Raw genomic sequence first — 25,328 nt, forward strand, 5'->3', positions numbered from 1 at the left:
CAGGCGTCAGTGCCTGGTCCCAGCACCTTCGAGGCATTTCTTCACAAGCAAACATTTTTTATTTTTATTTTTTATTTTTTATTTATTTATTTATTTATTTTTTTATAAGAAAAAGAATAAAGAAGAGGAAGAAAGAGAAAGAAGAGGGAGAGAGGATGGGGGTATTGCTTTACTGCCCGGGCTAGAATGCAATCTAAATATGGGTATGCCTATAATTGTCCTTAATAATGAAGATATAAAAGAAAATGAGGGAAGAGAATAACAAACAAGGAGCCAACCAAGATTTCTTTTAAACTTCTAAGTTGATATGATGTGGTACTGATAAGAGTGTATATTTTGTATATTTAAAGTGGAGAGTTCTATAAATGTTAATTACATTTACTTGTTCCAGATCTGAGTTCAAGTCCTGAATATCGTTGTTAATTTTCTGTCTCATTGATCTGTCTAATATTAATGTTGAAGTCTCCCACTATTATTATGTGGGAGTCTAAGTCTCTTTATAAGTCTTGTATGTCTGCGTATTCCTGTATTGGGTGCGTATATATTTAGGATCTTTAGCTCTTCTTGTTGTTGCATTGATCCTTTTATCATTATATAATGTCCTTCTTTGCTTCTTTTGATCTTTGTTGCTTAATTGTAACTTCTGCTTTTTATTTATTTATTTTAGCTCTCTGGTTGGTTGGTAAATCTTTCTCCATCCCTTGTTTGGAGTCTTTGTGTATCCTTGAATGTGAGATGGGTCTGGATGCAGCATACTGATGGGTTTTAGTTTTTTATTCAAATTGCCTGTCTTTGGATTGGGGGATTTAGTCAATTTAAATTTAGAATTAATAATAATATATGTGAGTTTAATACTGCCATTAGCTGGCTATTTTGTCCATTAGTTGATGTAAATTCTTCATTATATTGATGCTCTTTTTGATAATTTTTTTAGAAAGGCTGATACTGTTTGTTCCTTTCTATGTGTAGTGGTTCTTTCAGAAGCTCTTGTAAAGCAGGCCTTGTGGTGATGAAATCTCTGAGAGCTTGCTTATTCACAAAAAACTTTATTTTTCCTTCACTTGTGAAGCTTAGTTTGGCTGGATGTGAAATTCTGGGTTGAAAGTTCTTTCCTTTAAGGATGTTGAATATTGGCCCCCACTCTCTTCTGGCTTGTAGGGTTTCTGCTGAGCGATCTGCTCTAAGTCTGATAGGCTCCCCTTTGTGGGTAACCTGACCTTTCTCTCTGGCTGCCCTTAGTATTTTCTCCTTCATTTCAACCCTGGTGAATCTGACGATTATGTGCCTTGGAGTTGCTCTTCTTGAGGAATATCTCTGTGGTGTTCTCTGTATTACCTGGAGTTGAATATTATCCTGCCTTACTAGGCTGGGAAAATTTTCCTGAATAATGTCCTGAAGCGTATTTTCCAGCTTGGATTCATTCTCTTCATCACATTCAGGTACACCTATCAAGCGTAGAGTAGGTCTTTTCACATAGTCCCATATTTCTTGGAGACTTTTTATCCTTTTTTCTCTAATCTTGTCTTCTTGTTTTATTTCATTGAGTTGGTCTTCGACCTCTGATATCCTTTCTTCTGCTTGATCAATTCGGCTGTTAAAACTTGTGCATACTTCACGAAGTTCTCCTATTGTGTTTTTCAGCTCCATCAATTCACTTATATTCCTCTCTAAATTGTGTATTCTTGTTAACATTTCGTCGAATCTTTTTTCAAAGTTCTTAGTTACTTTAGATTGGGTTAAAACAAGTTCTTTTAATTCACAGAAGTTTCTCATTATCCACATTTTGAGGCCTGCTTCTGTAATTGGAACACACTCGTTCTCCATCAAGCCTTGTTCCGTTGCTGATGAGGAACTGGGATCCCCTGCTGAGGGAGAGGCGTTCTGATCTTGGGCATTCTCAGCCTTTTTTGGCCGTTTTCCTCCCTTTGTTATAAATTTATCCATCTGTGGTCTTTGTATTCACCGTCTTTGTAATTAGGTTTCTGATCGGACATCCAACTTACTGATTCTTAGCGCCGAAATCTGAGCAACCCACTGCACCGACCAAATCAGCGGCGTTAAGATTGATGGTGCTTTTCTGACTGCACCAAGAACCGTCGCTCCAAGGCGCCGGCAAAACCGCCTCGCCGGTCACAAGAGTCGCGCTGGCGACCCGTGGGGCTCCTCCGCTGGGAATCTCCTGGTGCGTGAGCAACAAGAATTCATGTGAAGGTGTGGCGTCCTCTCGTTCTTTGCGCTTTCACTGGGAGCTACAATCCCGAGCTGCTAGTGATCAGCCATCTTGGATCTCTCCCCCCACAAGCAAACATTTTTTTTTTTTTTTTTTTTTTTTTTTTTTTTAGGCGGAGTTTCGCTCTTGTTACCCAGGCTGGAGTGCAATGGCGCGATCTCGGCTCACCGCAACCTCCGCCTCCTGGGTTCAGGCAATTCTCCTGCCTCAGCCTCCTGAGTAGCTGGGATTACAGGCACGCACCACCATGCCCAGCTAATTTTTGTATTTTTAGTAGAGACGGGGTTTCACCACGTTGACCAGGATGGTCTCGATCTGTCGACCTTGTGATCCACCCGCCTTGGCCTCCCAAAGTGCTGGGATTACAAGCTTGAGCCACCGCGCCCGGCCAGCAAACATTTTTAATGATCTGGATGTGATCTCCTCCGGCTTGACAGAGAAACAGTAGATCAGCAGTGTACAATGATGATGTGGGAACAAGAAATACTGGGCACAACATGTGTGGTTCACCTGTGCCAGCCAGAGCAGCCCGATCAGAACGTTCATTGTTTCCGTCGCTCACTGGAAAGTGCTGAGTGCCAAACTCCCAGGGGCCCAGTTAGCAGCCTCAGTCACTAGACAGGAAAGGTGCTAAGGAAGGTGTCCTGAGGGGATTTCGTCATTGTGTGAACATCACGGCGCGCACTGCACAGCCTCATGGCACAGCCCCCTGCACACCCGGGCGATGAGGTGCAGCCTGTGGCTTCTGCGCTGTAACCCTGCACAGCACGTCATGCTCTGAATCCTGCAGGCAGCTGTCACACAATGGTAAGGATCTGTGTATCTAAGCATAGAAAGGTTCAGCAAAACACAGTATTCTAATCTGATGGGACCACTGGTGTACACGCAGTGCGGCATTGACAGAAATGTTGCTATGCAGTGCACGACTACATGTAAGGAATATTTTTAAATGTAATGAACATTTTCACCGAAGCCCCCAGAGATGCGCCCAGGCCCCTCCACTTCACCACAATGTGCTGTGGAAATCATATTTTCCAGGCACGCCCTGACATTATAAAGGCTGGGAAGCGTTGCATGGAGGACCCGTTCCCGCAGCCGGGACTCATGGGCAGAGCCAGGTGAGGGCCAGCCCTCCGTGCCCACAGGGAAGCCAACTGCTGCCTCAGGGGAGGGGAAAGGACGCAGAAAATGTCACCCAGGCCTTTTCTCCAAAAAGCCACCAGGCTGCTCCCTCCTGACCCCGCCCTCTCGGAGGAGCTCACCTTTGCTGACGTGTCCTGGGGCCAGCGAGCATCTCGCAAGTACTGACAGCCCGGCCAGAGGTCTGGCTCTGTTCCAGGAGAGCAGAGAGATAAAACCTCTGCCACACGGAGTTTATTTTCTAGATAGGGAAATAGACCAAAATAGATACAAATAACACAAGTAGAAAGCAGGCCACCGGTGTGCTGGTAAACATGTCACAGCCGCTCTGGGGGACGGCAGGCCTGACCTGTACACGTGCTGATTTCTGTGTGTGAGTCCTCCCACTCCAGCCACCTCCAGACTCGCTGTGTGAAGGTGCTGGCAGCTGCTCTCGTGGGCTGCTACAGCCAGCTTGGGCATATCTGAAGGTTCCACATGACAAGTTACAGAAAGAAGGAAAGCAGGCAGAGTGGCAATGTTTTACGGGGAGAGATACGGGAGGCCTCACTACGAAAGTACCATTTGAATCTGGGCATGGTGGCTCACGCCTGTAATCCCAGCACTTTGGGAGGCTGAGGCAGGCAGATTACGAGGTCAGGAGTTCAAGACCAGCCTGGCCAACATGGTGAAACCCCATCTCTACAAAAAATACAAAATTAGCCTAGTGGCACACACCCGTAGTCCCAGCTACTCGGGAGGCTGAGGCAGAAGAATCGCTTGTACTCGGGAGGCAGAGGTTGCAGTCAGCTGAGATGGTGCCACTGCATTCCAGCCTGGGTGACAGAGCGAGATACTGTCTCAAAAAATAAAGAAAGTGCCATCTGATGGAGAGCCGCTGTGGAAAACATGACGCCTGCTCTGCCAAGAGCCACAGGACCCCAAAATCTCCCACCACGTACATCCGAAAGAAACAGAAAGCAGGGACACGCGCAGGCAGGGCCCCGCCCAGCTCACAGCAGCGTCCTTCACGGCGCCCAAAAGGCAGAGACAACGCAGGATCCCGTGAATGGCCACTGGATAAACGAAGTGTGGGCCCTCTGAGAGCGGCAGAAGACCATTCCTAGGCAGACGGGGGTGAGTCCCCAGTGAAACCGGACCTTCAAGCCAAAGGCAGCCCGAGGCCAGAAAACCAGCGACCCCTTGCAGGCGAAGTCCACCACCTGGAGTGAGAACTTCCTCGATGCCTTTAGCAATCAAATGGTGGTTTTTCTAGGCCCGCCCATAGACCAATCAGCACACACTCTCCCATTGCGAGCCCATAAAAACCCTGGATTCAGCCACGTAGTGGGACCAAGGCCTTTGGTGCGGACTACTGGCCTTCAGGTAAGGGCTGCCCACTCCAGGTCCCCTCTCCGCTGGGGACCTCTCTGTTGTGCAATAAAAGTTTTTTCTGCCCTGCTCACTCTCCGGTCGTATGCGTGACCTCATTCTTCTGGATGTGAGACAAGAACTTGGCACCCGCCGAATGGTGGGTGTGAAAAGGGCTGTACCACCGTAACCCTCTGTCCTGCTCGCTGAGCAGTGGAGGAGAAGCCTCTGGGTGCCACACACCCCTGTTTGCTGAGGTTGTGGGCAGCAGGAATGAACTAGAGCTGTAGTGCCTCGCCAGAGCCCACACCTTGAAGTCCAAGAGCCAGAGCTGGAAAATGGCCTCGGCTCGCCAAACCACAGGTGGCGGGAGCAGTTGAGCTGCAACAGCCTGGGGACTCGTGGTTCCTGGTGTCTCTGAGTTTTTGGGCACCACCATGTTCCCCTCATCCAGACACTGGTGCCCAAGGCAGAAGCAGGTCGTGGCACACCTGGCCCAATTGCTGGCTGAGCGTGGGTCCTAGGGCGAGTGGGATCTGGGCCAGAGTGCAAGCCGAGCACAGCCCGCTGGGCCCCAGTGTGCAGGGTACCTCTAGCAGCGGCCTGGAGCCAGGTGAGGCCCGGCAGGGGGGCCAGCGGCCATGGAGGTCTCTGGCTGCTGAAGAACCGAAAAAGTCCTGTGCCACATTTATGCAATGGAGTAGCCTTCAGCCTTAAAAGGGGATTCCGACACCTGCTGCCACACGGAGGAAGCTTGGGGACATCAGGGTCAGTGAAATTAACTAGGCACAAAAGGACAAATCCTGCATGATTCCATTTATATGGGGTCGCTAGAGGAGTCACATTCATAGAGATGGAAAGCAGATCGGCGCTGCCAGGGGCTGGTGGGGGGATTGGGAGCCCATGCCCAACAGGAACAGAGTTTCCGTCTGGGAGGATGAGACGCTCTGGAGCTGGACGGTGGTGCTGGTTGTGCAACAGTGTGAGTGTAGCTAATGCTGCTGAACTGTACACTTGAAAACGGTGAAGATGGGCTGGGCATGGTGGCTCTCACCTGTAATCCCAGCACTTTGGGAGGCTGAGGCAGGCAGATCACTGCAGGTCAGGAGTTTGAGACCAGCCCAGCCAATATGGCAAAACCCTGTCTCTACTAAAAATAAAAATACACACACACACACACACACACACACACACTTAGCCAGGCATAGTGGTGCATGCCTATAGTCCCAGCTACTCGGGAGGCCGAGAGACAGGAGAATCACTTGAACCCAGGAGGCAGAGGCTTCAGTGAGCTGTGATCACACCACTGCACTCCAGCCTGGGTGACAGAGTGAGACTTTATGTTATGTATAGTATACCATAATTTTAGAAATCAATAATGTTTACAAAGCAAGTTCCATCTGAGTAAAGCCCAGGCAGTGGAACAGCACAGCCCCCAAGGCTGGAGTGTTCCCCACATGCTGAGGAACAGCAGGAAAAGCCACGTAACTGGAGATGGGGAGTGCAGGGGAAGGGTGGAGAATGCAGGAGATGGGTGGGGAGAGGAGAAGAGGGGAATGTAGGGGAGGGGAGGAGAGGGGAAGGGTGGGGAGTAAAGGAGGGAGTGGGGAGGAGAAGGGAGGGGAGTACAGAGGAGGGGAAGGGAGGGGTGGGGAGGGGAGTGCAAGGGGAGAGGAGTGCAGGGAACATGAGGGAAGAGGTGGGGTGGGGAGTGCAGGGGAGGGGGGAGGGGAGGGATGGGGAGTGCAGGGGAGGGGAGTACAGGGGAAGGGAGTGGTGGGGAGTGCAGGGGAAGGGTGGGGAGTGCAGGGGAGGGGAGGGCTGGGGAATGCAGGGGTGAGATGGGAAGTGCAGGGGAGGGGTTGGGAGTGCAGGGGAGGGGTGGGAAGTGCAGGGGAGGGGTTGGGAATGCAGGGGAAGGGAGGGGTGGGGAGTGCAGGGGAGGATGGGGTGGGGAGTGCAGGGGAGGGGTGGGGAGTACAGGAGAAGGGTGGAGAGTGCAGGGGAGGGGAGGGCTGGGGAATGCAGGGGTGGGATGGGAAGTGCAGGGGAGGGGTGGGAAGTGCAGGGGAGGGGAGGGCTGCGGAATGCAGGGGTGGGATGGGAAGTGCAGGGGAGGGGTTGGGAGTGCAGGGGAAGATGGGGTGGGGAGTGCAGGGGAAGGGTGGGGAGTGCAGGGGAGGGGAGGGCTGGGGAGTGCAGGGGAGGATGGGGTGGGGAATGCAGGGGAGGGAGTGCAGAGGATGGGGTGGGAGTACAGGGAAGGGGTGGGGTTAGGGGTAGGGGACACCTGAGGGTGTTGCGGGGGACTTTGCATTTTATACTGAGGGACAAGGAAATGATAGGAGGATCCTGAGCATGGGAGTGGCGTGATCTGACATGGCTCGAAAGTACCAGGCTGGGTGGCCGGTGGCTCCCTCCTGTAATCCCAACACTTTGGGAGGTTGAAGTGGGTAGATCATGAGGTCAAGAGATCAAGAGCATCCTGGCCAACATGGTGAAACCCCATCTCTATTAGTAAAAAATACAAAAATTAGCTGGGCGTGGTGTCATGTGCCTGTAGTCCCAGCTACTCCGGAGGCTGAGGCAGGGGAATCGGATCTAGGAGGCAAAGTTTACGGTAAGCTGAGATTCCGATCCTGCCACTGCACTCCAGCCTGGCCACAGAGCAAGATTCCATCTCAAAAGAAAAAAGAAAGAAAGAAAAGAAAGTACCTTCCTGGAGAGGGAGGAGTGGGGAGAGAGAGGAGCAGGCAGGGAAGGCGTAGGTCAGGGCTGATCACACTGGAGCCGGCACACCAAACACGGAGCGGGGGCCGGGCCTGACCACTTTGGGTCCCAGCCACGAGGGGGCCAGCACCAGGCCCTGCACTGACCACAGACACGTCATTGCCCCAAGATGGGGTGGTGTGCTGCTCAGATGGTCCAAACAAGAAAAGGAATGTGCTCAGCAGAGGGAGGGCCCAGAGACCAGGGCAGGCTCTGCCTCTCACTTTACGTATTAGAAAAGTAAAGGACTTGTTGAAAAACATTAACTTCATTGCACTCACAAAGGAGAGAAGGTTAAAAGAATGGCGTGTGTGGCTTTATCTGGTGAGTCACTTGTCCGCACAGTGAAGAGTGTCGGCCTCAAGTTGGAGAAGCTGACTCGGCTGCGTTTCCTCCCTGTAAAATAAAACAAATGGCTCTTGACAAAGACCCTCCCTTGGACCAAGCTGTATCCACTCCTCTTGAGTTCCCTCTCGGACCAGGCTGTGACCTTGGCTCTGTCCTGGGCGGGCTCCGTAGGGGCAAATCCTGCTGAGCCTGCCTGGGGAGACCCACCCTGCGCTGTGAAAGTGCCCTGACTCCTGATGTTTCTTCTGAGGAATTTCTGTCCACAGGCCCTGCCCTGCTCCGGGCTGCCAGCTCCCACCCATCCCTGTACTTGAAACTGACCCCCGTCTCTCTCCCCTACTGCAACACCCCACTGGGGTGGGCCCTTCAATAAGGCCTCTTCACACCCTAACAAGGAAAATTCACTTTTTTCTTTACCAACTACCCTTAGCTACCGTCGCAGCCTGCTGTGACAACACCACAGGCTCAGGGGCTTGAAACAACAGAAATCTGTTTCTCACAGCTCGGAGGGCTTCAGGTTCCCACTGGTTGTTTCTGGTGAGACTCCTTCCCGGCTTGCAGAGGCTAGCGCGGCCTTTCCCAGAGAGTGCTCCTGGGGCGGAGAGAGCACAAGCACCCTGGGGTCTCTCCTCACAGGGACACCAATCCCAGTGGGTCAGGGCCCCACCCTTATAACCTTCACCCCAGTACCTCTTGGAGGCCCCTCTCCAAACACAGCCACAGCAAAGGGTTAGGGGTTCCACATGAATTTTGGGGGACACATTCAGTTCATAACTGTGATCCCCCTAAGTTTTCCTCTGGGTAATGTCAGGTTAAAGCATGTTGTCTACCTAAAAGGAGCACACTACATATCATATGAATCTCAGATACTCAGCACGTGGCGCTATGTCACAGTGTTCCACAGAGGGATGTGAGCTGCAAAGACTGGGGTGGGATCTGAACACCTCAGCTCAGCACGCATCCACCTGGCCCCCGGGGTTTCTGCTGGGGCGAGTTCCGCAGGTTGCACACCCACGCCCTTTACTTGGCCTCTTTGAAGCACACCTTCCAAATATTTTCACCAAATATTTTAAACAGGTATTACAACATGATTCAAAGATCAAAATGATTTAACTGCAATAGTTAAAGCAGCTTTAGTCCTCAACTGCCCATCAAGAGACAGGAGTTGGCACAAGGTGACTCTGATCTTGTGTTGACGTAAGTATGTGTCAAAGGACAACTTTCATCAAAATATGCCTCCAAATTAAGATTCTTTGGTGATATGGGAAGCCACCAGTATACGGTGGTAGGGTTTTGGACAAAGACAAATGTCAATGAAATGGGAAACAGGACTTGTGGCTCTCCGATCCCAGCATGTTGGGAGGCCAAGGCTGGAGAACTGCTTGAGCCCAGAAGTTGAAGACCAGCCTGGCCCAACATGGAGAAATCCCATCTCTACTAAAAATACAAAAAAATTAGCCAGGCACGGTGGTGGGCACCTGTAGTCCCAGCTACTCCTGAGGTTGAGGCAGGAGAATCATTTGAACCCAGGAGGTGAAGGTTGCAGTGAGCCGAGATGGTGCCACTGCACTCTATCCTGGGCAACAAGAGCAAAACTCCGTTTCAAAAAAAAAATGTACATATATATATATATATAACATAAAAAATTAAAAATCATACAAAGATGTGCACAGCAGTCTCATCATTGCCCTATTCCCACCGACAGCATCCTCTCTGCATTCCCAGCGTGGTGGAGTAACAGCTCAGTGTGTGTGAATCGTTATGCGTCCTGAGGCACAAGGCAGCCTGCTGAAACACGAATCCATACTTCCTGTTTTCCACTTAACAGTGCCCCGAGATCCTTCTTGTCTGTGGGTACTTATGAGCTGTCACTCTCTGACGCTGTTTATTCCACGACCGCTTCAGATGCCGGTATTGTTTCCAGTTCTCTGATATTAAAAACCTGGTCGTCCTTTATTTTTATGCATGCAGGTGTATCTGCAGCATGAATTCCGCGGAGTGGGGACCAGTGGGTTAGAGTATCGCATCTGTAGTTCAGACAGTGGGCCGCGCCTGCCTGGTGTTGAGGGCTGCCAATCTGCACGCAGCACCACACAGGGGAGCACACGTTTCCAGGCAGCCTCAGCAGCATGAGAACTGTTGCTAATATCATACAGAGAAAACGTCTTCTTGGTGTTTTAATTTGCATTCTCTCGTGAGTGAAGTTGGGTATCTTTTCATTCCTAAAGGACCCTGTTTCTTTTTCTGTGAACAATTTGACTAATCCATTCTCCTGAGTTATTAGTTGTTCTTCCAATTTCTAAAAGTTCTTACGTATTAGGGAAATTTGTCCTTTGTGATACGAACTGCAAATTCTTTTCCTAATTTGCTTTTGCTTACAGCTCTTCAGAACTCTTTCGTATTAAGCTTTTACTTACAGTCTTCTTTCATGGTGGCTGGATGGTAAATCCTAGGTTAAAGGCCCTTGCTTACTGTTGAGGTTCCGCCTTTAATATACACGACACTGTGCAAATTTAGGTCTAGAGAACAGAGCTCTTCTGCTAGGTCTCAAACCCTATCACCGTATACTGGCGGCTTTCCCTATCACCAAATAATCTTAATTTGGAGGAATATTTTGATGAAAGTTGTTCTTTGACAAATACTTATGTCAACACAAGATCAGAGTCACCTTGTGCCAACTCCTGGCTCTCAATGGGCTATTAAGAACCAAAGCTGCTTTAACTGGCTGGCCAGGTATTCGCCCAGCAAATCGTCAGTGTCTTCTGTGTGCCGGGAGGCACAATGTGGGCAGATGGGGCCAGCCCTCCCGGTATTACTCCTGAGTGTTTGTGAACTCAGGAACCACGACTGACCACCATGATCATTGCTATGTGTTTTGTTCTGATGACACCCTTTTACTGAGTTCTGAACGTCAACTCATCACATGAATAAAAAGGGGGCTTTAGTTGAGTGACCTATTCCTTCTTGCTCCAGAACTACTGGAATATTAGAATTAGGAAAAAGACCAAAAATCAACACCAAGGTCCTCCTTTTTAGACACACAATCCGAGGCCCAGACTTGCTCAACCTGAAATAAACAACATCACCTGAATCAGGAATGCAGCATTCACTGGTTCCTACTTAGTTACCCAAGCTGATCACTAGCCAGGAGTGCTTTTTCCTTCTGTTTGACCTCCGACCTCATGCACTTTTGTGCCTGTCCCACAAGACAGCAGAGGGGCTTTCTTCAAGCTTCAGCAACGGCATGACACCGGGTGGGGAGCGCTGCACAGAGAACTTCTTCCGCAGCCTGCTTGTACAGCATGAACATCCTATTTTGGAAGCAGCACCTGTTGACAGCTTAAATATTCCACAATATACAGCACAATCTGATATGTAACAGTCACTCAAGTATTTTCTGAATTGGAGCTGATGAAGATGTCATATGTATCATTGTAAATTTCTAAAGATATAAAACATGCAGCTGATATTTTGATTCTCAGTAATGTATTTCCTTTTAATAAAAAGAAAATTGACAAAATTGCCCCCTAAAACTTTATGATTCCTCCTTAACTGAGTGTGGCTGGACCTTCGTTCCTCCAGCTTCACATGTGTTCTGCTGCACTGACACCGTCTGTATTTGTGAAAATCCCACAGACTGTCAAGATTTTAGAGGCACAACTTTTCATCTCTGTATTTCCAATTCTGGTGTAATTTTTCATTTTTTTAAATCACAGATTCTCAAATGGCAGGGGCAGCAGTAAGAGCATGCTTTTGGATCTTCTCAAATCCTCACCTAAAAACAGAACTACTAAACAGCAAAACCAAAAACTCACGAACATTTGTAATAGAATGAGGTGACAGTGTTGCCGAGGATGTGGACTGAGCTGGAACTTTCCTGCCTGGCTGGAGGGAAGGGAAAAGTAAAGCTTACACTTGGAAAAGTTTCCATTTCTTAAGAAGCACACACCTGTCATGTGACCCAGGCATTCCGCTCCAAGGCGTTTACCCCAGAGGAACAGAGGACAAAGACCAGGACAGAAAGGTTCCCGGCAGCTTTCCTTGCTTTATTTGTATTTAGTCAGAAACTGAAACAATCGACATGTGTCGGTCAATAGGTAAATAAACAGACTGTGGTACAGCCATACGATACACAGTGCGGACTGCTGACACACACGGTGAACGCTAAGACAATTATGCTGAGCAAAGGAAGCACCTCCCCCCATAGTACTTGTTCTATGATTCCACTCATATATAATTCTACAAAATATAAATTAATCTTTAGCGACAGCGAGCAGACCAGTGATTGCCTGAGGATGGGGGACATGGAGGGACGGGTTACAACGGCTGTGAAAATACTGTTGGTGGTGATGGACGTGTTCTGCTGATAGCTTCACAGGAATATGCATCGGTCACTTTACATAATAGAGCTGTTTTAAAAAGCAAGGTGGGGCTGGGTTTGGTGGCTCACACCTGTAATCCCAGAACTTTGGGAGGCTAAAGGTGGAGGATCCCTTGAGGCCAGGAGTTTAAGGCCAGCCTGGGCAACAGAGAGAGACAAAAGTGGTGGCATAACAACATTTACAAATCAAAAAGAAACAAAGAAGGAGGTAAAAGAGATTCCAGAGACAGTGGCAAACACTGAAAACAGACAACTTAGATTAACACACAGATAACAGGGATCACCAAAGAAAAAAAAATTTGGCAAGAAAAATATAACACTAGACTACAGTTTCAAGCAATCTTTAACAGATTTGAAAGTGCACGTAGAAAGTGCACACCATACACCTGCAAATACGGACCAGGACAACCAACACCAACACGTGACACATTTGAATACCACTGCTGACTCGAGAGAAAAAGGAAAAATCCTTCGGGCATCTAAGCAACAACAGCATACGACCTGTCAGGGGAAGCAAATAAGATTCATCAGGCTTTTCATGCATCACTGTATGCTAGAAGAAAACAGAATAAAACAATTCAGATACTCAAAGAAAATCTGAGCCAAGAGTTTCATCTCCAACAAAACTGAATTCAACATTAGAAACTCACTGACTATAGACAGGTTATGACAACTGAACACACAGAAATGAGAGTCAATGGCGGTAAAAGGGAGCTATTTTTCTGACAATGTAGACACAGTGCTGTTTTCATCATCACAGCTAGTGCTACGGTACTAGTATTTTAAAAAATACTCAATGTTAAAGTGGAATAAAACAAGTGAGTGATTACAGGATATTCCAGGCCATCATCCTGTCTTCTGAGTGTGGGAGACACAGACATCTTATAGAAGAGGCTATGTACAGACCCCAGAACGCTGACTTTGTATTGGGAATATCAATACAGGTTCAGAAAATATTTTTTCTTTAAATGTGTGTGTGTAATGTTTGTATTTTTTTAAAGGTCTGTCCAATAAAAACTCTGGAAACAATGACCAAACCTATAGCAATGAGCATCCTAGACTGTGGATCTGAATTACCACCTCCACCAGAGACTCTTGGAAAAATAATGGATTCCCAGTGTTATACAGAATTAAGTTTGGTCTAAAACTGCCTCTGTACATAGTGACTTTGACTTAGAAACTCACTGAATGTATAAACAGACTGCGCCTTAATGTGAGAGCATAATCCTGTAACAAGCAACAGAGTCTCACTGATCACAGGCTGAAAGGCTGCAAAACACGGTGATGTGAAACAGAGGTGGCACTGCAGTGAACCTGGCCATGTCCACGTGTTTTTCCCCTTCCTCTCTGTGACTGCAGCCTGCACATGATGCGCGAGGGAGCGTTCGAAACCACTTTTGGTCCTGAGTGCTACCCGGCTGAAGCAACGATTTCTGCTCAATTAAACTGTGAACTTGTCTAAGGTTTTTTCTTTTATGAAAAGTTTGGGGCAGAAGCTGTACAAGAGGGGCCTAGAGCACCTGCACATGCCAGGCTGCAGGTGCTATCACTGACTGCACACGTGGTCTGTGCGTCCATGAATACGCATGCATGCATGCTTAACAAAACTCAAGAGCCCAGCTGAAGAGGCTCCCTCTCACTGACCAAAGGAGCGAGTAAGTTAAACAAAGATAAGTATCACAATGGACTGAAATCCATCAAATATGCTTAACTCCACAAATTCTGTTTTTTTAAAGACAAGGACTTGCTGTCACCCAGGCTGGAGTGCAGTGGCATTGTCACACCTCACTGCATCCTCAACCTCCTGGGCTCAAGCGAGCCTCCCATCTCAGCCTCCAGAGTAGCTGGGACAACAGGCAGGCACCACCACAGCCACCTACTTTTATTTTAATTTTCTGTGGAGACGGTATCGCCATGTTACCCAGGCTAGTCTCAAACTCCTGGGCTCAAGTGATCCTCCTGCCTCTGCCTGTAATCCCCAAAGTGCTGGGATTACAGGCATAAACCACCATGCCCAGCCCATGAATTCTTAATATATATAAATAAAAAACCTTAACAGCTCACCATCTAAGGATGACAGAGAACTAATGCATTATCTTAAAAACTTACTGTGCAAGAGCAAAGAACCAAGCATTTACCCTGCCCTTCCGATGTGAACTGTACCACTGGGTAACCAGATAGTATACAAAAGAAAACACTTTCCTAGAAAACCATTCCGGTGAATAAAGGCAAGCAAAAAGACAGAATGAGAATATTAACCATTTTGCAACCCCAAATAATTAACAGATCTTGGCCCTGAGCATCAGCTGCTGTCAACATGGACAAGGACTCCCGATGAGAGCCCCTAACTGCCTCATCTCCTGCCAAAGGGCTCAAATCTGAGGCTCACAAAGCCTCTAGAGCCAGCTGCCAATCTGCGGACACAGAGGACAGGAAGGACAGTTCATCATGCTGAACTGCAACACGACCATATGGTCAACGAAATCTACACTGTGGGAAGCAACGGGACAAACGGCCCAGGCTCTTCAACAGATAACGGAAGGGAGAAGAGCGAGGCAGATAGGACTGCAAATGGAGACTGATCAAGTCAAAGAAGAAAGTGGACAAGACCAAACTGCCATCAAGAAACCAAGAAAGTCACTCTGTCAAAGTCAGGAATACTTCTGCAGGCGAGGAGCGGGAGAAGGGGACTGTGGCTGGAGGGGCACTTGGAGAGCCTTCTGGGGTATCCGGCAAAGTGCTGCTTCTTCCTTGGGTGGTGGACACAAAGGTATTCACCTTACAACCGTAACATTCAATAAGCTGTGTATTTGTTTTGTGTCATTTCCTGTATGTTTTTATTTTATGATAAAAAAGTTTAAAACTAAATAATCATGTCAAACTTTTATTTATTTTTGAGAGAGTCTCGTTCTGGAGTGCAGTGGTGCAATCTCTGCTCACTGCAACCTCTGGCTCCCAGGTTCAAGTGATTCTTGTGCCTCAGCCGCCCAAGTAGCTAGGACTACATGCACGTGTCACCACACCCAGATAGCTTTTGTATTTTTAGTAGAAACAGGGTTTTGCCATGTTGGCCAAGAAGGTCTTGAACTCCTGACCTCAGGTGATCTGCCTGCCTTGGCCTCCCAAAGTGCTGGGATTATAGACCGGAGCTATCATGCCCGGCTAGGGTCGAACTTTTTTTTTTTTTAAATTTGCAGTTTTTAACAGAAGAACCAAATAAATTTTTGAAAGACTTATTTACACATCTTGGTCTTTACAAGTTGTAACTGTTCCTAGAGAATGGCCTAGCAGCCAGGGTTGCCTGCAGGCAGGCTTTGCCCTATACCAAGTGCCCCGCAAGCAGGCTTGTGGGGCTGAGACCCAGCACACATCCTGCCCGCTGAGCTGCCCACCCAGGCCCCAGGCTGCACGGTTCTCTAATGTACCCACAGGCATGTCACTATACAAGCAGGAGACTCACTCCTATAAACCGGACGGTAAATGGATGCTTTCAGAATACTCCCAGACTTCTGAGTTGCATCTTTTAAACAGTGTTTTTTAGATTTCTTATCAACATAAATATAAGCTGCAGCATTTTAGGCCATTTGCCTTGCTTGCCTGCAATAAAACAAGCAAGAACGTATGGAACACAGTAAGCATAATGCTGAAATCTCACATAACTCTCCAATCTCAAAGATGTTCAATATATTATATACTTAACGATTTTTTATAAAATTGGGTCACAGAATGCCACTGCGCCTCCCTGATTCCATGTGAAAGCCGCGTCTGCCCATCCACCGCAGTGGTCCCGCCTGCAGGCTCTTTTCCACACCAGTAAGTACAAGCAGCGAAACAGCCGCTGGCTCAAGTTTTCCCAAGGACTCACGTCACGTGGGTCAGTCTTCCGACTGTCTAGCTCCTTCTCTGGCTAATCTATCAGCCTCTTCATTGCCCGTAAATCCTGAATGACCAGGAACGTGCATCTGTTAAAATAAGTGTTTTCCTTTTATTTTACTCATCTTTACATAAGCAACACATGACTATATTCTCATTACAAAAGCTCAACTATTCAGAACAGACTGAGTAGCAGAAGCTCGGCTCCAACGCTCCTCTCCCCAAACATGAGCCTGAAGAGCACGCTGGAGATTCTTCGTGCACTTATGCAATGGATGTATTTACAAACATTCCATTTTGTTTTTCTACAAATTTGATTTTACCATTCATGTTATTTCCTCTCCCACGTATCGACTGGACTTGATAAGCTTTCCAGGGAAAACACAGGTATGTACAGATGGGTGGACGGGTAGGTATGCGACACACACGCATACTCCCTTGCAGCACTGTCAGAAAGAATCATGTGCGTATAGAACTACAGTCTACACTTATGTTGCCAAAGCAAATTTACATGCCAGGCCACCAAACTCTTATCAGTGCTTCTGGGAAGGCAGAACAAGGCAGGGTTGAGACAATGGTTGTAGTTTAATTTGTTCTGTATTGCTTGAAAAAAACTTTTTAAATAAAAATGATTGTTTAAAAAAATGCTTCCATCTTGGAGTAAAAGTTGTTACCAAGGCTTTCATCACACGTCCTTACTGGTGTTTTAAACAAGATACACTGCAAGTTAGTTTTAACATATGACACATTCCAAAGAAACGAAGAGGGGGACATGTAGCTGTCACAGTAATGCCCTGTGCCCAGGTTGGGCATTACTTTGTGCTCTTAGAATATAAGGATTGTAGAACACCCCTCAAACCATGCTGCCTATGTATATGCCCAGTGATACTCTCATTAAAACTGTATTACTTGTAGTGGCTCATGTCTGTAATCTCAAAGCACTTTGAGAGGCCAAGGCAGGTAGATTGTTTGACGTCAAGAGTTTGAGACCAGCCTGGGTAACACGACAAAACCCCATCTGTACTAAAAACACAAAAATTAGCCAGGTGTGGTGGCACATGCCTGTAAACCCAGATACTTGAGAGGCTGAGGCACAAGAATCCCTGGCACCCAGAAGGCAGAGGTTGCAGAGAGATCACGCCACAGCCTGTAGTGACAGAGCAAGACTCTGTTTCAAAATCCAAACCAAACCAAACCAAAAAACTGTATTACTCATACGGTGATTAAAAGAATCAAATGTGTGTCTGTGGGTGGGTTTTTTTTTTTTTTTTTTGAGACAGGGTCTCGCTATTGCCGAGGCTAGAGTGCAGTGGTACAATCTTGGCTCACTGCAACCTCGACCTCCCCAGCTCAAGTCATCCTCCCACCTCAGCCTTCTGAGTAGCTAGACTACAGGCATGTGCCACTATGCCTGGCTAATTTTTTATTTTTTCTAGAAACAGAATCTCACCATGTTACCCAGGCTGGTCTCGAACTTCTGGGTTTAAGTAGTCAGCCTGCTTGGGCCTCCTAAAGTGCTAGATTATGAAGTGACCACTGTATCCAGTCTCAGATATGTCTTAGTATACATTATGATGTTGATTTCATGAAAGTTGTTATGTCTTTAAACCATTTACATATACCATTAATCTCTAGTAAATTTAGCTTATCTGGTCATAATTGCCATAAGATGTTAACATTTGAGAAGATACTCACCCACTGGATGTCCATGCCCTGGGTGAGCCTCTCCAGTGCCACAAAGTCCTCTTTGTTGATCACCTCTTTCCCTGTACTTGTCTTCCACCCGTTTTTCTTCCAGCCTTGAACCCAGTTAGTTATACCTACAAGAATGCCTGATCACTGGTGAGTTAATCTTGAGCGTCCTGCTTTCTTCACTTCCCTAGTCTTATCTCTTATAATCGATCCCACCTGTACTCTGAGTCACCATCCTTGACTCTTATACTTCCTTAGCTGGCCTTAGTTGCTTTGGCCTTTGGCACAGCCTGAAATACCACCCTCTCTTCCCTTTCCCCGAACTTGTATTCTACCTATAGCTGTCAGCTTAAGATGTCACTTCTCCCAGGAAGCCCTCCCTAGCCTCATAAGCATCCCCTACAGGGCATTTCCCAAAGAAGCAGTCAACACGCCATCTGAAGTGACATGCACACACAGACTAGAAGTGCCACTACAGCAGAGCCACTTCGTCTGACGGCATCTCTGGTGCCTCGCAAAGAAACAGGCCTGTGGAAAACATCGGAGCAGCAGAAGAGACACTCCGAAATCCCCACTCTGCTTAGTACCTGACAAACCAGTGTCATCCCTCTATTTCCATTTCGGTCTTGCCCTGTTACTATACCTCCTATCAATTTCCCTTCATGGTTACTAGAAAAACAGAAGAAATCCATTGTGAAAACTTACCATTTATGGTAAACATACTGTCTGTATACAGAACCAATTTATTGATGTTTTGAGCCTTTGCTTGTTCAATGGCTTTGCAGGCTGCCTTGAAAAGACAAGTCAAGAGTCATTCCACAGAAAACGTTCAACTTTGACATTATTGATGCTCAAAGACCCCAAAACTGAAACATCCCTTCGGTACTGTGATGATTATACTCTCTGCATGACACACTACTATTAGAATCCTCCTGCAGAGACACCTATCTGAAATAAGTTTTTAGAATTTTTCTACAAAATTCCTATTTTTCAGAATTGTTATGAAACCCAAGCATCTTCTTCAAATATCTTACATATATAGGTAGGAAAAAAAATTAGCTGATTTATTTGATATGCTCACACTCAATGCTCAATAATGACAGGCTTCAATATATCTGATAACTTACATGAATTTCGGCTCTTTGGTTTGTCTGTCGCCCAGGAAGTCTAATGCCTACATTTCTGTTTCAAAACAGTACAAAAGAAAGTAAAATTATAAAGTGAATTCTCAAAGTGATTATTCGTAATGGATAACAATAAACTAGTGTGTATTTTTATTTGAAATATAAAAGCATCAAATAAAAGTCAAACTAACAGAGAGACTGCCAGAAGCAGAGAGTATAAAAGGTTTCCAAACTCCGGCACCTGCTGACTCTCTGGGGTCCCACTAGGGCAGAGGAAGTCAGAGCTAGTTCTCTGTGGACCCTGACTTAGGACCTGTGGCTCCAACAAAAAGAATCCCAGGAGAAAACTCAGTAATAAGAATGGAGGGAGTGAGACCTCAGACCGAAACTACTAAAAACTTCCAGGAAATAAAGGAGGAAAATGAAATCAAGAAACTAGAAAAACCCTCAGATAAGTTACTTAAAATTTGGGGTCACTAAGTCATTTAAAATTAGGAGATCCAGAGTTTCCTAAAAGACATGAGCAATTTTTGGACCAGGCGTGGTGACTCACACCTGTAATTCCAGCACTTTGGGAGGACAAGGTGGGAGGATCACGTGAGGCCAGAAATTTGAGACCACCCTGACCCACATAGTGAGACCTCATCTCTACTTTAATTTAAAAAAAAAAAAAAAAAAAGACTCCTCTACAGGGCAAGAAAGAAACACCAAAGCCAGGTGCGGTGGCTCACACCTATAATCCCAGCACTTTTTTCAAGGCAGGAGGATCACTTGAGCCCAGGAGGTCAATGATGCAGTGAGCTGTTTCTGGCACTGCACTCCAGCCTGGGCAACAGAGTGACACTGTCTAAAAAACAAAACAAAACGAAGCAAAGCTGAGGTACCAACGTTCTGAAGAGCAACGCTGCTCAGCACCAACACAATTCAAGCTGTTCCTCTGCTACCCCCGCCAAAGCTATTTATCTGCAGGTTTTCCCAGTAGCCAACCAATAAGCAGAGCCGCCTCATCTCACAAGTTGTGGAGCCTGATTGAGGAACACTCAGCTTCCTTCGATTACTTACAAAGGATGGCCCGGCCCCCAGTAAACGCCGATTCCTGCTCGTGGCCTCCTCCGCCCATTACTGCAGCAGCAGCCATCCGTGTAGACGACAACCGAGTCTCCTGTGGGAAGAGAAGTAAACGCTGCTGGGCTGACCTTACATGTTCTGTCTAGGAAAATGTGCTCAATTCCTTACAAGGGGGCACCCAGCATTTATGCTCAGAGTCCACTTACATTTTGGTCTTGCAGGCCAGGCAAGTTCAGGGTAAAGGCAGTTACTTTGTAAACTAGAGCCCGCTGCAGTAAGTACTGTTCACACCCCACACTGAGGGTTCAAATGACAACGACTGTCTCCACAGCAGGGCCACCTTCACTGCCAGGGAGCCGTCCTTCCAGAGACAAGCAGAGCCTCAGCATGGCGGTGAGCCTGCCTGCCAGAGGGCCCAGTCTCCTGACCAGTGCTGCTCCCATTTCTTCCCTGGCATATTCGCTACTAGTTTAATATGGTTCCCATCTGTTTCTTTCCCTCTAGACAGACGGTGTGATTGACATACCAAGGCTATAAATAACAAGGTGATAAAGGACTGATGGGACCACTCTCAGGCCCCTGGTGACCAGGACATTTCAGCAGTGTGGTGGGAGCAGAGGTCAGGTGGTGAAGTGTTAAAAGAGCTGGGCGAGAGGACAAATAGAGGTCGGACGCGCGGGAAGTGGACGTGCTTGTCCTAAGAACGGCACACTGAGCACAGCGGCAGCAAAGGGGCAGAGACGACGACGTGCACCTCATGGGAGTGGGTGTCGCGCAAGGCTCCTTAGTTCAGCTGGAACACGACTGTATCAGCACGACTACAAACTTTCCGCCCAGCCACTGAACTGCTGGAGCCAGCACCGCCATCTGCCATGTTCCAGCCCACCGAGCCTCAAGCATGGTCAGTGGCTGGAAACAGCTCATTTCCCTGCTACTCCACAAATCTCTGCTTTAACTCCTACTAGTAAATCACCAAATAAAGAATACTTGTGTGATCTTTTTCTTAGATAACTGCAAAACTTATCCATAAATAATACAGCTTGGCACAACATTTTCTACTGGTTTCCCTTGAATTAAATCAGAATCTACAAATATACTGATTTATATTTTTAAATGCTACTTATTTCTGTTTTTTGCACATATGTGTAAAAGACACAAAGGAGACTTAAGGTCACTACTACCCTGCTTCTCAGGATAAAACAGAATCTCCTGTTTTCCAAAGATTGCGAATGAAAGCTTAAAGTGCTGGTGCTAATTATTTATAACAAGCAGCTGTATGTGGGGCATTTCTTATTTGAAAAAGTTGGAGCCTTTGCATTTTATCTTGGTAACGTTAAGTACCGCATGCATAGGGAATATATTGGTATTTCAGAAGATTACAGTTACTCATTTATACATAAGGGTTTTCCTAAGAACAGTGGTGGTTTAATTCTGCACCACTTGATCAATTATAAAGTAATGACCTTAGTGATTTCTAAATAATCTTTACATGTAACAATGAAGATGAAAAACATCACCTCACACTTCCCCCATTAAGTGGAAAATATATTTTACACATATATTTTCATGATGTAACAATCAGGGAAACCCAAGCAAGATGTACCCATGTAGGAAAACATGTCTCTGCTAACTGGAGGTGCCGGCTCCACACTGGGCTTCAAGTGCTTTGCATACGGCTCTGCGCCTTCATCTCCACCCAGTGGCTCACGGAGTCGCTTGCTGGCTTTCGTCTGTGATTCTTGTCCATGTTGACCTTCCTGCCCTGAAAGAGTCCACTTGTGAGCTGGAAACTATGAACATAACACGAAATGCTAGAGGATGAAGAAATCCAGTAAGTTCTTTAGCACCATTAAATCAGACTTAAACACCCTCTTCATGTGGCCCTACAACAAGGGAATGACTCCATCCACACCATCTCAGACTTCCATACTCTGAGAAATCATTCCGAATTTTCCAAGATAAGTTTGATAAAGACAGTGTGAGGACAACAGCAAGGTTCCTGTTGAACACAACCTGGTTTTGATGGAGATAATAATACCAAGGGTTCTTGACCCTTTAGGGATCATGGACAGTTTGAAAATCCAAGGGGCTCTTCTTCCAGGAAAAACATGGACCGAAATTGTGTATATAACATCAGTGGTTATATATCCAGCTCAATTCTGGACGCAACCTGCCTCTCTCTGAATTGTGCTTTGTCCAGGATTGTTATGATGACTCAAAGGAGCAGTTGTTCAGTGTTCAAGCATCTCAGTCGCCTCTAGAGAGACTGTTCCAACATAAGATAATTAAAACTATGCCTTGCTCAGTTTTAATTTGCTGTAGTAAAAGTCTGTAAGTAACATTCATGTAAGATCCCTTCAGGGTGGATTCAGAAATATTTATAAAATCTGGTGCTCTAAAGTCATCACCCTGCTCATCTGAGTCTGCATATTGCGCTTTCAACTTCCAATTATATCAGGCATTAATCTTATACTGAGCTTTAAACTTTGAATAACCATACTTTCTATAACACATACAACTGGAAGAAACTGGCCGGGCATGCTGGCTCACGCCTGTAATCCCAGGACTTTGGGAGGCCGAGGCAGGTGGATCACTTGAGCTCAGGAGTTCAACACCAGCCTGGCCAATATGGTGAAATCCCATCTCTACTATAAAAATACAAAAATTAGCCAGGCGTAGTGGCACGCACCTGTAATCCCAACTACTCGCGAAGCTGAGGCAGGAGAATCACTTGAACCCAGGAGGCAGAGACTGCAGCGAGCCAACATTGCACCACTGCACTCCAGCCTGGGCAACAGAGCAAGACTCTGTCTCCAAAAAAAAAAAAAAAAAAAAAGGAAGAAATTAAGATTTTGTAACTCTGTCCTCAATAGAAAGGAACCACCACAAAGGTGCATGCCAGGAAAAGAACCACACTCATGCCTGTAAAAGTATAATCCAATCAGTCCAATAACTATGCAAGTATTTATTTTTTTTTTTTTTTGAGCTCTCTTGTCCTGACGCCAGGCTGGAGTGCAATGGTGCAATCTCGGCTCACTGCAGCCTCTACCTCCCAGGCTCAAGCAATTCTGCCTCAGCCTCTTGAGTACTGTGATTACAGGTGCACGCCGCCACGGCTGGCTAATTTTTGTATTTTAGTAGAGATGGAGTCTCATTATGTTGGCCAGGCTGAACAAATACTTTTTGAAAAGACAAGGAATGAAGGAATGACAGCATAAAAAGCTGAATGGAACAGGAGATCTGAGTCCTGACTTGTTCCTAATATTATAAGTAACATGAGCCACTATTTTTTAACTGTTCTCAGCCTGTTTCCTAATTTGCAAAATGAAAACAATCACACTGTCTTCTCTATGTGCCTGGAGGTAGCTATATAGATCAAATGCCATCTGGCATATGAAAGCCTTTGAATAGGTTAAACTGTCACACTGATGGGACAGGAGAGGGGACTACCTTCTGAAGCTTCCGGGCTTGCAGATTTCCTGACGAAGGCCCAGGCCTCATCCTCTGTGGCAAACTTCTTAAATCTGGCAGCAGGAAACCGGTCCACCTGAGCCTTGCACTCATTCCTGGAAAAGATGCGCAATGTTACTGCCTTCTTCCCTCCCTAACTTATCCCCTTTGCAATTAAGATTTGTAACGTTGGAAGTACAGTTGTCCCTTGGTATCAGAGGGGGACTGATTCCAGGAAAGTCCTCCAACCCCGTCAGATACCTACATCAGAGGGTGCTTAGGTCCTTTGTATTAAATGGTGTATTTGCACAAAATCTATGCAAATTTTCTTGTATGCTTTAAATCACCTCCACCTTATAATACCTAATACAATGTAGTATACAGTTGTTGTATTCTTTTCAAGCATATTTAAAAACTGTACTCTTTTTATTTTTTCCAATATTTTTGATCTATGGTTAGCTGAAACTGAGGATACAAACTGGATATGGAGGACGAATTTTAGTGTGAAAAGGGCAAAGGGTCACACCTTACAGTTCATAGTTGTTTTTTGGTTTTTTTTTTTGAGACAAAGTTTTGCCCTTGTTACCCAGGCTGGAGTGCAATGGCGCGATCTCGGCTCACCGCAGGCTCCACCTCCTGGGTTCAGGCAATTCTCCTGCCTCAGCCTCCGGAGTAGCTGGGATTACAGGCACGTGCCACCATGCCCAGCTAATTTTCTGTATTTTTAGTATAGACGGGGTTTCACCATGTTGACCAGGATGGTCTCGATCTCTTGACCTCGTGATCCACCCGCCTCGGCCTCCCAAAGTGCTGGGATTACAGGCTTGAGCCACGGCGACCGGCCACAGTTCATAGTTTTATCTTGCGTGGCACTCTACACCTGTGTTTTTCCGTATGCCTGCCAGCCAGCCCGCACACCAGCACCACAGGCTTTTGTCAAACTGAAAGCACAATAAAATGCTGGGGTCTTAGGGAAAAAAAATTATTAACCATTTCATTACAGCAAAAAGGTTAACTTCTGAGATGCTTCTTCCTCACTACTCTAGCTGGCGTGCATAGGGAAACACACGTAAGGCACTTTGATAACTTGTAGAGGAAAGGGTTCTGGTGGTAAAGACGGAACACCTGGGCTCAAGTCCTTCCTCTGCCAGTTACTCAACCTGTGAACTTCCTGACCACAGTAACTACAACTGAAAACGAGAATAATCCCACTCACCGCCAAGTGTTGTTACAAGGATCCACTGCAAATACTAGCTTATATAGAATTTATCTTTTTAAAATCGGAAGGTTAGGTTAGGTACTGAGTTCCAGTGCCAACTGAGCCGGGACGGAAACTCTTCTGGTAATGCGGCTTGGTTCTGAATACCTGTCACTTTTTGTTGCACTTTAACTGCAACAAAGATGAAGGATCAAACACAGGGTTTATTAGGCCACCCCTAAGCTTTACGTGGCGTTTCTGACATCCCAAACGAGGATTTCGGGCGGTCCAGCCCCCGGCCACGAGCCTCTCGGAACCCCGTCGGCTGAGGAGGAAGGCGAGGCGGTCCCCAGACCACGCAGCCACCGCGCACGGCACAGGCTCGGACCGCCAGGCTCCCGCCGCCGGGGTTCGCTGAGCCCCGGCCTCCCTCCGCCCCGGTGCCGGCAAGGAGGCGGGCCACTCACCAGGTCAGAAAGACCCCGGTCTTGCGGCCCCTCCTCACGGCATAGAACATCCCGAACCCGCGAGAGGCGGGGCGACAGCGCACGGCGGCCAAGGCGGCTCTGTGGGCCAGAAACAGGAGCCGGCTCATCGCTCACTCCCGTCACCGGGAAGCATCTCGGCGCCCGGCTCAGCGCGGGCACGACCCGGCGCGCTCACTCTCGCACTTCCGTCAGCGGCGCGGGAAGATGACGCGCGTCT

General features: G+C 47.0%; 1 protein-coding gene across 5 annotated transcripts; it reads right to left on the reverse strand.

The window, feature by feature from the left end:
- Positions 1-1,420: 1,420 nt before the first annotated feature.
- Positions 1,421-25,328, reverse strand: RNASEH1 (ribonuclease H1). Of its 5 annotated transcripts, none has more exons than XR_012517349.1 (9): positions 25,091-25,304; positions 23,426-23,541; positions 21,579-21,737; positions 19,970-20,069; positions 18,911-18,965; positions 18,489-18,573; positions 17,787-17,911; positions 7,771-12,719; positions 1,421-3,611 (listed from the first exon to the last, which is right to left on the reverse strand). XR_012517349.1 is itself a non-coding variant. In XM_010350055.3 (9 exons), exons 1-8 carry the CDS (start codon positions 25,216-25,218, stop codon positions 16,094-16,096), a joined length of 867 nt encoding a protein of 288 aa, XP_010348357.1. In that variant the 5' UTR covers positions 25,219-25,304; the 3' UTR covers positions 12,628-12,719; positions 16,084-16,093. The 5 variants fall into 5 exon arrangements, 3 of the variants coding, with proteins under 3 accessions (XP_010348356.1, XP_010348357.1, NP_001272867.1); XR_012516909.1 differs by having other exon boundaries at positions 17,787-17,923; XM_010350055.3 differs by lacking the exon at positions 1,421-3,611 and adding an exon at positions 16,084-16,180 and having other exon boundaries at positions 12,628-12,719; positions 17,787-17,923.

The sequence above is a fragment of the Saimiri boliviensis genome, chromosome 1, assembly GCF_048565385.1.
Source record: "Saimiri boliviensis isolate mSaiBol1 chromosome 1, mSaiBol1.pri, whole genome shotgun sequence".
Lineage (NCBI taxonomy): Eukaryota > Metazoa > Chordata > Mammalia > Primates > Cebidae > Saimiri > Saimiri boliviensis.